At 45.4% G+C, this 12539-nt stretch overlaps 1 protein-coding gene across 1 annotated transcript; it reads left to right on the top strand.

The window, feature by feature from the left end:
* The first annotated feature begins 450 nt into the window (after positions 1-450).
* LOC133923089 (fasciclin-like arabinogalactan protein 3) lies at positions 451-1131 on the top strand. Its single transcript, XM_062368542.1, has one exon. It carries the CDS (start codon positions 451-453, stop codon positions 1129-1131), a length of 681 nt encoding a protein of 226 aa, XP_062224526.1.
* Positions 1132-12539: the final 11408 nt, after the last annotated feature.

Raw genomic sequence — 12539 nt, 5'->3', positions numbered from 1 at the left:
AGGAGATAAAACATGATCCACCATTGAGTTCCCCTTATTTTTGGTGTGCCTGTGCACAACCAGAACAAGCCCCTGAAACCGCCGCATGACTTTGACGCACGGAAGCTACAGTAGAATTTATACATTCAAATTTGATCTTTGAACAGAAGGTTTAGAGCTTGCATTTGAGCAAAATAGATAGGTTAAGTGCCTTGCTTAAACGAGGAGCGAGACGACACATGCAGCCAAAAGTACAGCCCCCCCCCCCCCCCCCCATCAAAATAGTGCACAGGCCCACCGCAAACCGCGGGTGGCCAGAGCATGCAGAGCAGCAGCGACGGCATTCATGGCGCGCCTACACAGGAGAATGTTTGGAGGAGACGACCCTTTGCCCAAAGATAGCAACCGTCACTGCCTTTATAACCCAGCTCAGCCATGCACCTCGTACGTCAGCCACCCCTGCACACCACGATGGCTTCCAAGATCCTGCTCCCCCTCCTCCTCCTCCTCGCCGCGGCGTCGCCGGCGGCGCTGGCCGCCTTCGACGCGCTGCAGATGCTGGCCGACAAGCCCAAGTACGGCACCTTCTCGAAGCTCCTGGCGCAGACCAAGGTCGCTGAGGAGGCGGGCCAGCTCAGGTCGGCTTCGCTGCTGGTCGTCACCGACAAGGCCGCCAAGCCCCTGGCGTCGCTGGCCGCCGACAAGTTGCGGTCGGCGGTCGCCAACCACGTCCTCCTCAACTACTTCGACCCCATCAAGCTGGACGAGATGAGGACCCGCACCGCCCTGCTCCCCACGCTACTCTCCACCACCGACAAGCGCCTCGGTTTCGTCAACTACAGCAGGGCCGACGACGGGCAGATGTACCTCGGCGCCCCCGGCGCCCCGTGCATCGCCAAGCTCGTCAAGGTCGTCGCCGCGCGCCCCTACTCCGTCTCCATCATGGAGGTCAGCAAGCCCATCCTGCCACCCGGGTTCGGCGACCCCGTCCCGGCACCCGGGCGCCGCGCCAAGGGTGGAAAGGCCAAGATCAAGCCGTCGGCTTCAGGCCTTGACGAGTCCAAGATAGCGGCCCCCGGTCAGGCCGCCGGAGCCACTGGAGAGGTGTTCCCGGACAACCCTGGATTCGCTCCAGTCGCCGCCCCTAAGTAGCGTGGCGGCCGCCGGCGCGGCCAACCAGCGTACCTGCGCGCGTTGATCGGAGCGACAGAATGGCATCGCTATAGAAAGTACGTACCTGGTAGCAATGTAACGCGACGCCGCGTTGCGTTCGTTTTTTCTTCACATGTAATTTCCAGTCTCGTGCGCACGGTGTATGTTCCTTCACTGGAGTTGGAGCTCTGCACAGAGCTTAATTTGTTGTATTATATCACTAATTATGTATCTGTCAGTGTAATGTAATATGCGTGTTAGTGCACCTCCTGCCCTACGTGGTGCAACTTCATGTTCAGTTTTGAACTCGGCAAATTTTGTGTTTAGGCTGTTGTCATAAATATTGTAGGATATATATAATACCGTTTCGGTTGTTTTCACCAAGAGACACCGCTAAATTATTTCCCTGGAGATACCTCTAGTTAGCGGTACCTCTTAGTCAGTGACGGAGTTACAATAAAAATAACTAGGTATCCAAGTTATTAATTTAGAGGTTTGGATATCTTCCTTATTAGATTAAAGTATGTTTTTTGAGCTTAATACTGAGACTATTTTCAGTAGCTACTCTAAATTTTCATCATCAAAACACTATTACAGCGTCCCCTATCACTATTACGACATCCCTTATTGTTTCTACTGTAGCATCACTGTAGCACTAGATAGATGGACTGACATGAATTTCCCGTGCTACAGTAAACCGCAAAACACTGTAGCACGGGAAAAGGGAGATTTGAGATCTCTCTTGGAGATGGCCTTATGATAGACACCGAACAATGAAAATTATCTGATGTACTATGCATCCTCACCCTTTAACGTGAATCCACCCCTGCTCTTAGTACATGTCAAGGATGGTACACGTACAAAGGCTCGTTTTAGACAAAATACGTGGAGTTTCTCGTTCCAGCCAACTCCCAGTGTCTTGTGCATGTTCTTTTTTCCTTCAGCTAACCAAGGATTCCATTATACCAAGGCTACATTAAACCCAAGAAAACTACAAAGGAACATAAATTTAGCTTCCCTAATTAGGACACCTTGGCGGGAGAAATCATAGTCAGTACACACCAGAGCGCCCATTAGATTCAGAACATCTCTTTCAACCTTGACTCTGCACGTGCCAATCTGCACAACGCAGCAGAGTTTGCATATGGGGCTCTGTTCCTGCCCGAAACAAATCACATGCTGCATCAGCAGGTAACATTTGAATGATGAGTGTATATATCTAAAAAAATTTATTCGATAACCATAAGAATTTCACAATGGCAAAATCTATTATCAAGAATATAAGTGTTTTGAGGCCTGACAAAAATAAATATCTATATAATACAAAAAAAGGAAGTTGGCTGGGAAATGGATCAGTTCCTTGATGCTGACCACCCACCATGAACGACTAATTTTCAGTCTTTGCCTAGAGAATCTAGTGTATGTTCTATATATATTGATAATTAGCATATAAAACTATCATATATGATTATCCTATATATATATACGAATCTTTTAAGGTTTTTTAGATTTTCAGAGCATACAACTGTATCTGGAAAACGAGTCCCTAGACGTATAGAAACTACTCGCAACTTCTAGAATATTCCTTAAAGAAAGAAGTCTATTTCTAAGTTTAAGTACGAAAGAATTCTACTCGGAAAGAAATTTAGAGGTTATACGGTAACCCCCATATATTTATAGAGCCGGAGGAACCTATGAAGACAAGTGATTTGGAAGCCACACAAGCCATTTGCATCTACGATCACAATCTACATCGATAACTCACTGGGAAACTCGCAAGGAGCATTCAACTAGTTTTAGCCATGCCCCCTTTACTCTGTCTTAAAGATCAATACAAAAATACATGATGTAATGTTATTATCCTTCGAAAGGCTTAAATTTATATAAATCTCTGTCTTCGTGTGCTTGATTAGGCAAATGGGAGTACCCCTATTTTCATCACGTATTCGTAAGATCGACAGTTTACTAATCTTTGACATATATGCTATTTGACCACAAAATGAAAATCTTGTAGCAGATTTCTGGTAATTTGGAACCCACTTGCCACAATAGTTAAATGGAGCAGCTTAAGTTATCCTACAGAAATTGAATACCATGCAGCTCTGATTCTATGGTGCAGTGGGAAAGATCTGTTTATACTTTTAGAATTCCTTTTCTTCCAGCCGCACAGAAAGGAAAGAACATGTACTACACAATAACATCGAAGCTTTTAGAGTAGCATCCCTTTTATTGGAGTTTTCTGTTTCTAACGTTTTTAGTACCAACTAATTCGTTCGGGCCAGACAAATTACGATGTCATGATGCGCCCGTTCCTATGGGCTATGGACATATTCTTAAATTGTGTTGAAATAATACATTTTGACATCGCAGAATGGACTAGTAAATATACATCTAGGCTGAAAATCCTGTTACGCGCGTGAGCGCTCGGTCGCTCGCTCCCGAGCAAGGCTGTCCGAGCGCCTCACGGATGGGCTGTCCGAGCATGAGCGAGCGACCGAGCCCATGTGCGGACGACCTGTCTGACAGCCTATGGATCCGCGAGCGTGTGAGCCGGCTAGGCCGCATTGGTTTGGGCCGGTTTTAAGTTTTTGGGGTGAAAATTTTGTTGAGAATGTTTGTGCTGAAATTTTTTGTTGAGAAAGTTTGTGCTGAAAAATTTCTTGGTTATTTTTTTAAAACTTTTTCTTGGTAACTTTTTTAACTTTTTGTCGAAACATTTCTCAGAAATTTTTCTCGGTAATTTTTTCTTAATAAATTTTTCTTAAAACTTTTTTTCGATAGTTTTTTCTCAAAACTTTTGAGATGAATTTTTGCTCAAAGCATTTTTCTCAAAACTTTTAATCCAAAACTTTTTCTTAAAACTTTTGCCCCAAAACTTTTTCTCAAACCTTTTCCTCCAAAACTTTTCCTCAAATCTTTTATTCCAAAACTTTACATCCAAACTTTTGCTCTAAAATATTTCCTCAAAACTTTTGGTCCAAAAATTTTCTTCAAACTTTTTTTCTCGAAACGTTTTAGCCAAACTTCGGAAAAGAAGCCGAGCAACACCCGCAGCCCAGCCCAACAACGCCGCAGGTCCCACGCGCACATGGGCCTCGCCCCCGCGGCTTGCTCGCCACGCGCCCGCCCGTCCCAAACGCTAGCCTCCGCGCCTTGGGGTTTTGCTGTCAGTAGCGGGCTGCCACTTCTCAAGCGCGCGCTGTGATTAGCCAGCTCCCCGCTAGGCTCTAGCAGTCTTCCCTCTGTTAGGAAACCTAACAGGTTACGTATTGAAGTGGGCCCGTCTCGAATCCTAGTAGGATTGGAGTCCAACTCTTAGGGGTTTTTGATTCTTTATATATGGGGGGAGACCCCTCATTGTAACACACAGAAAACAGATGAATAAAGAATAGACAGCTTTTTTCCTACGCTTGTGTCTTCTTTTGCAATCGCTCTCGGGGAACCGTTGGACTACGCTCGGTAGCAACAGTTCCTCAACACGTTGTCAACACGAAGCTGTACCGGAGATCAAGCTAGCGAAACGAATCTGCCTACGACCGATCTGCACTGCATTGACATCGTCGTCAAGCGGGCAGGTCTTTGGCCTAGCCTATATACCCTACGCAGCACGAATCATTCGCAAGGATTGAAAAGTACGATCTACTCGGTACGTATACTCGTTGCTGCTGTTTACTTGCGTCAAAATAGATCTGAATCGCATGAACAATAGTAAATTCGCATGAACAGTAGCGAGTACCATATGAATCGTCGCTGTGTAGAATCGAATTATGATCTGTAACTAGCACGATGAACAGCAACAAAGCGAGTTGGATCTGTACAGCATCCCGGTGTGAACAGTAACATTACGTGAATAGGTGGGGCCCGTAGCCGCCGACTACCACGCCGCTGACTTGCAAACCGGTGGTTTTCCCCCTGCAAGAAACCGCGGTGGCTCGAAGGCCACTGCCACGCATCGAAAAAAAAGGGGAAAACGACGACGCCCAAAGCGGCACCACCGCCGCCGCGCCGGCCGACTGCAACCACCGCTTGCCGTGCGCCCGAAGCCGCCGCGCCGCCCGAACTAGCGCCGCTAGGCCGCCACCGGATCTGCGCACTGCTCGAAGCGGCGTCACCGGGCTGGCACGCCGTTGTAGCCCTGTCGGTGCGCCGCACCGACCACGGCAGGCCTCCGTGGGCCACCGGCGCCACCCCGCATCAGCCACGTCGGCGCTGTCATGCACTCGCCTCCCCGCGCGTCGTGCTCTGCGCTGCCCGCATGCGGCCTGAACCGCGTGCCACCGCTCCTGCGTTCGCACGAGCGCCGTCGCAAGGTACCGACTTCCCCGCCACCGCCGCCGCTCATCCGGTCGGGCCGGCCTACCCGTCGCGCCCCGCAAGGCGTCGCCGAGCGTCCGGCCCCGCCAGCCTCCCCGTCGCGCCTCGCCGCGCACCGCTGCCTTGCCATTGGGTCGCCGCCGAGCTCGCGCGCCGCCTCCGGATGCAAGCCGCCGAGCGCCACCGCCGTTCATTTGCCCGTCGGCAAGACCGAGGGTGGCGGCCTGGACATGAATGCGGCGGCCTGGACATGAATGCGGCGGCTAGGGTTGGAAACCCTAGCCGCTCGACTTATATGCGGCTTCAGACGGACTGGACTGGGCCGAACCGAAAGAAATAAAGGCCCGGCCCAAGCTACAGTAACCGACGGGATAAGAAAAGGAAAAAAAGGGAGATTTTGCATTTAAACCCTCAGATTTTTTAGTATTTAAAGCGCATTGTTTTGGTTTTTTTGGGTAGTTCTGAAAATTGCCTAAAAACCATGTTTTTGCATAGAAAATCCCCTAGAATCCGAATTTAGTACTTATTTTAGTTTTTATGCAGTACTTAATTCCTTTATTATGTTGTCTATACTGTTAATTATTGTTTTACTGTTCAAGTTGCCTGTTATGCATTTAAATTCAGTAAAATTCACATAATAGCATAGAAAATATCAAAAATTGCAGCAATTCAATTTAGCAACATGATGCAACTTTACTATTAGTAATGTTTGCATTATTAAAAAAATATAGATGGCTGGCATCACAAACACGGAGTTCGCTGAGCTGAGTGCTGATGGCCGCAACTATCTTACTTGGGCATCGGATGTCCAAATCGTACTTGGAGCGAAGAGGCTGCGCGCTGCAATTGGTCTGGGAACAAGCAGTGCAACAGTTCCCACGGAGGATGAGAATGATCAAGCACTTCATTTTCTCCGCCATCATCTCTCTCCCACTCTGAAGGATGAGTACATGGTAGTGACCAACGCTAAGGCACTATGGGACGCACTGAAGGAGCGTTTTGAGCGCCTTAAGTACACCATCAAGCCTCTAGCAGAGCAAGAATGGGTCCAACTCCGTTTCTGTGACTTTAAGCATGTCAGAGACTACAACTCCGCGCTGCACCGTATATGCACACTACTGTGTCTCTGTGGGAAAGAGATTACAGAAGAGGAGAAACTTGAGAAGACTCTCTCCACTTTCCACCCGAATGCGGCAGAATCCACACGCAATCACCGTTAATCAAATTACAGGAAGTATTCAGAATTGATTGATGTGTTGCAACTCAATGAAGTTCATGACGAAGTCATAAACAAGAACTTCTTATCCCAGCCGCAAGGAAGGAGCAGTGGACTAGAAGTCAATCAACTCTCTTTCAAAGCACGTAAGATCCGCAATAAGAAGCGGGAGAAGGGAGGAAAGAAAGTAGTGACAGGCAAAGTCAAGCCTAGTGATAATAACGGCAAGACAAAGAGAGAAGTCAAGCCTTATGGTGAGCAAAACCAGACATGCTTTAAGTGCGGTGTTTAGGGCCATTGGTCCCGCATTTGCAAAGCACCTAAGCATGTTGTGGAAGTATACCGGAAGAAGAAGAAGGATCAATCAGAAGCACACCTCACCATAACAGTGGGGATGGAAGTGGACAAAACACCAGTCTCTGAAGAGAAAGCATATCTCATGGAAGTTGATAACACTTCAGCACTGGTAGTGGAAGACCTTCCAACGGATAATGCAGAGGCCTCCATTTCGCCCTCTTCCACTGCCATAGTAGATGCCGAAATGAATGAAGCAAAAAAATAAAGCCATTAAAGATGAAGTGGCCAGATGTTTTGCAGACTCTATCTAGAATTAGAGTAATTAGCCATTTATTTAGTTAGTTGCTGAATTTAGGAGGATTGAATAAATGTAAGCTCTAGAAGAGCGGATCTTAGTTGCAAATAATTTTTCGATAGTATATATAAAGTATTTAGTCTTTGTGCTACCTTCTTGCATGTGAATGATTGAATGCTTTATTTATAGAATATGTGTGGCGCCCGCATGGAGGAAGTGTGTATTGTGGATAGTAGAACCACAAATACAGTCTTAAGAGAAAAGAAGTATTTCCATTCTATCAGAAATAGCTCTGGAAAAATGATGACTATCACTGGTAGTGATAAATGCATAGTTGGATTTGGAAGAGCCGTAGTCACACTACCTATGGGAACTACTTTGCACATTGAAGAAGCATTGCTGTACCCTGAATCTACAAGGATTCTCTTAAGTTTTAAAGACATTCGCGCTAATGATTTCCATGTAGAAACTAGTGAAGAAGATGATAGGGAGTACCTATACATCACTAAGCGTGATAGTAAACAAAGAATATTAGAAAAACTTCCCTCCATGAGCAGTGGCTTGTACTACACTCGTATTAGGGCACCTGAAGTGTTCACTACCTTAAAGACTGTATTCCGTAGTGCGGAATTATTGTCTCTATGGTATGATAGATTAGGTCACATTGGTCTTAGAATGATGAGGAACATAATTACTAACTCACAAGGTCATGGCATAAATGTGAAGAATTTCCCGAATCATGAAGATTTTGTATGCCCTGCATGTGCTACCGGGAAATTGATAGTGAGACCATATGTCTTAAAGGTACAGGATGAAATCCCTACATTCCTGGATAGAATCCAGGGGGATATCTGTGGTCCTATTCAGCCGCTTTCTGGCCCGTTTCGGTACTTTATGGTGTTAATAGACGCATCCTCGAAGTGGTCACATGTATGTTTATTATCTACCCGTAACCACACCTTTGCAAAGTTGATCTCGCAGATCATACAAATCAGGAATAATTTTCCGGATCATCGAGTGAAGTCCATTAGAATGGACAACGCTGGAGAATTTACTTCGAAAGCGTTCGATGATTATTGAACTGGCATGGGGATTAAAGTTGAACATTCTGTACCGCATGTCCACACCCAGAATGGACTAGCCGAAGCACTGATCAAGAGAATAAAGTTCATTGCTAGACCGTTGTTGCAGCACTGTAATTTGCCTGCTACATGTTGGGGACACGCAGTCTTGCATGCAGCAACCCTCATTAATTACAGACCCTCCTCCTACAACATCCATTCACCTATGCAACTAGTGCAAGGGGTGATCCTAGAGATTTCCCATTTATGCAAATTCGGATGTATGGTTTATGTGCCGATACTGCCGCCACAGCGGACTGCTATGGGGCCTTTGCGGAAAGTTGGAATCTATGTCAGTTATGAGACTGCATCCATAATCCGATATTTAGAACCAGCAACTGGAAATCTGCATACGGCCCGCTTCACTGACTGCATTTTTGATGAAAATAATTCTTCGTCTTTAGGGGGAGGAAATAAACCCTTAGATGAGAAATACCGGGAAATTATATAGCAGGCTGAAGGAATTGCGGCACATGATCCTCGCACTAGTGAAGCAAATGATGAAGTACAGAAAATCATCGACTTACAGAAATTAGCAAACAATCTGCCTGATCATTTTTGTGATTTGAAGAGCGTGACTAAGTCGCATGTGCCTGCACGTAATGCACCGGAGAGGGTGGAAGTACCAAAAGAAGGTACCCCTCATCTTGTCCTAGGAGCTCCGAAAAATAATAAAAGGACAAGAAATCCGGTTACTCAAATCCCAAATAGCCGGAGACGTCCGGCGAAAGTGGAAAATGAGAGCTTACCACGGCCGATCACAAAAGTGCCCCAAAGGAAAAAGAAGGGGAGCCAGTTGAGACCTGGCGATGGTATGGAACCTCAGAAAGTAGGCATACCAGATTTGAATCTTCTCACGCAGGAAGAAACCAGCAAAAATGCGCGCGCTGAAATTGACACTGGTAAACTAAAGGCCCTTGCCCCAAATCATGAAGAGCAAGATGAAGAAGCACCTGAAAGTGCAGCCCATGATGAAGTAGCAATAAACTATGTGAATTCAGGGGAATCCTGGAATAGAGCAACCACGATAGTCGACACATACTTCGCAAATAAAATTACCACAGTCATAGATCATGACCCTGAGCCTGTATCGCTCGCTGAATGTAGAATGAGGTCAGATTGGAAAGACTGGCAGAAGGTAATAACAGCTGAACTGTTGTCCCTGAACAAAAGAGAGGTCTTTCGGCTAGTATGCCGCACACCTCCCCACATCAAACCAGTGGGATACAAGTGGATTTTTGTTCGTAAGAGGAATGAAAGGAATGAAATTGTGAGGTACAAAGCACGACTAGTGGCACAAGGTTTCACTCAACGACCAGGCGTTGATTACGAAGAAACCTATTCCCTGGTGATGGGTGGCATTACCTTTAGATATTTAATCTCAATGGCAGTCAACCTAGAATTGAAAATGAAGTTGATGGATGTTGTGACCGCATATCTTTATGGGAGCCTAGATTCGGACATTTATATGAAGGTACCTGAAGGAATACCACTGCCAAATCAGGATAGAGGAAATAAACAACTTTATAGTGTACAGTTGAAGAAGTCACTGTATGGGTTGAAACAGTCAGGTAGGATGTGGTACAATCGTTTAAGTAAATTTCTTGAAAAACGAGGCTACACAAATAGCACAGATTGTCCCTGTGTATTCATAAGAAGGTCCCAGAATGGATTTTGTATAATATCTGTATATGTAGATGATCTGAATATCATCGGTACAGAAGAAGATATTGAAGAAGCAAGTTCATACCTGAAGTCTGAATTCGAAATGAAAGATTTGGGTAAAACCAAATTCTACTTGGGCCTGCAGCTAGAGCATATGGAAGATGGAATCTTTGTACATCAGTCAAACTACACTCAGAAAGTGTTAGAGCGGTTTAGTTTTGAAAAATCATTTCCTGCTAAAACCCCCATGGTCGGAAGATCATTACAAGCAGATCAAGATCCCTATAGATCTAGAGAAGAGGGGGAGAAAATATTGGGACCGGAATTCCCATACTTAAGTGCAATAGGTGCACTGATGTATCTGGCTAATTGCACTAAGCCAGATATAGCATTTGCGGTAAACCTACTTGCATGGTATAGTGCAGAGCCCACTAAAAGGCACTGGAAGGGCTTGAAGGATATTCTGCGCTACTTGCAAGGTAGCAAAGATCTAGGTCTGTTCTACAGAAAGAATCAGGATCTAAGTCTTGTTGGATACGCGGATGCTGGGTACTTGTCAGACCCGCATACAGCAAAATCACAGACTGGCTATGTTTTCTTATGTGGTGGAACTGCAATATCCTGAAAATCGTCGAAGCAAAGTCTTGTATCTACTTCGATGAACCACTCAGAAATAATAGCTCTATATGAAGCCGCACGAGAATGCGCATGGCTTAGAAGAGTGATCAATCACGTCCAACAGTCATGTAGCTTGAACACTACTAACACCACTACCATTATCTATAAAGATAATGCTGCATGTGTCGCACAAGTGCAAACGGGATATGTGAAAAGCAACTTAACGAAGCATATCAACCCCAAGTTCTTTTATGCTCATGAATTGCATAAAATAAATGAAATAAAGGTAATGCATACCAAGTCGTGTGAGAATCTTGCAGATTTGTTCACTAAGTCTCTCCGTGCATCTAGTTTTGAAAGATGTGTTTGTGGCATTGGGATGATGAGGCTTAGAGAGTTGCATAGTTCAGGGGGAGATATTTCACATAATACCAATAAGAAGAATTAAATCTTAGTCAAGAAGATTAAGTACCCAAGGTTAATCATGAAGATTACTTGAAGCATTTGGGTGAATTGTACTCTTTTTCCCTTATATGAGTTTTCCTGAAGTTTCTCATGAAAAGGTTTTTAATGAGGCAATTCGTGTGACCATGTCGCGAGCTATGTACTCTTTCTCCTAATTTTTCCCACTGGGTTTTTGGGGAGTTTTGATGAGACATATGCATTCTGCGAGAAGTGCCCAAAGGGGAGTGTTAGGAAACCTAACATGTTACGTATTGAAGTGGGCCCGTCTCGAATCCTAGTAGGATTTGAGTCCAACTCTTAGGGGTTTTTGGTTCTTTATATATGGGGGGAGACCTCTCATTGTAACACACAGAAAACAGATGAATAAAGAATAGACAGCTTTTCCCCTACGCTTGTGTCTTCTTTTGCAATCGCTCTCGGGAAACCGTTGGACTACGCTCGGTAGCAACAGTTCCTCAACACCCTCTTCCGCGAGTTGCTCTCTCGGGAGTCATGTGCAAATTAATCCAAGCAAAATAAGCAGTAGGCTAAAAACTTACATATTCGATTAGTTTGAAAATTAAAAAATGGACACGAAACATTATAATCGATCAGATTCCTATCTAGTGCACCACTGCTCAACAAGCACAACACTGCAAGTAAAATTGTAAATTCAGAAGCATCATATGAATCAATACAGTAGGAAACCACTACCCCAAAGTCCAAAAGGACACACTTTGACAAAATCCAGGTAACTACTAGCCCAGCCAAAACCCAAATCAAAATTCACAGCTTAATCAAACTGAGGCAAAAATACAGACCCGAATCTCCACGCTCATGCCGCCGCACCCCGTCGGCGCCCCACCCCGCCGTGATCTCAGTTGAGCCTGAGCTATCATGCCTCGCTGGCGGCGCACTAGCGATCTTGTGTCGCTGCCATGCTTGGAATTGGTCCTGTTGCCTTTGCCCTCTATCCCGCGTGCGTGCGTTGGGCCGAGGCAGGAGCTACTGAGTATTGGATGTTGGTTCTTGCCTCTTGGCTGTTGGGTCGTCTGCGTTGGGCATGGGAGTTTGGTCGTCCGCGTTAGGCTTGACCACTGGATTAAATAATATTTTTGAAAATAGAAGTTTTTATTGATCTCAATCAATTACATCAAAGTGATACAATAGAGCTGAGAAACTTCCAGCCTCTTCATAACAAGGATGCACACAGCCAAACAAGAAAATAAAAAACAACATAAAAGCTTTAAACAAAGGTAGACCGCCACCCATTTTCCTGGATAAAAAACTCCCTGATCACCTGCTCCAAGTGCTGACACGCCTGTGTAACCATACCCCGAGAATCCGACCTCTGTAAGATGACCCAGGTACGAAGCCAGTGGGTACATAGGAAAATAACCTGCAAAGGTAAAGAAATATTACTCTTATCAAAACCCAT

This window comes from Phragmites australis, chromosome 6, assembly GCF_958298935.1.
Source record: "Phragmites australis chromosome 6, lpPhrAust1.1, whole genome shotgun sequence".
Taxonomy (NCBI): Eukaryota; Viridiplantae; Streptophyta; class Magnoliopsida; order Poales; family Poaceae; genus Phragmites; species Phragmites australis.
This window is presented reverse-complemented; position numbering and strand designations above follow the sequence as displayed.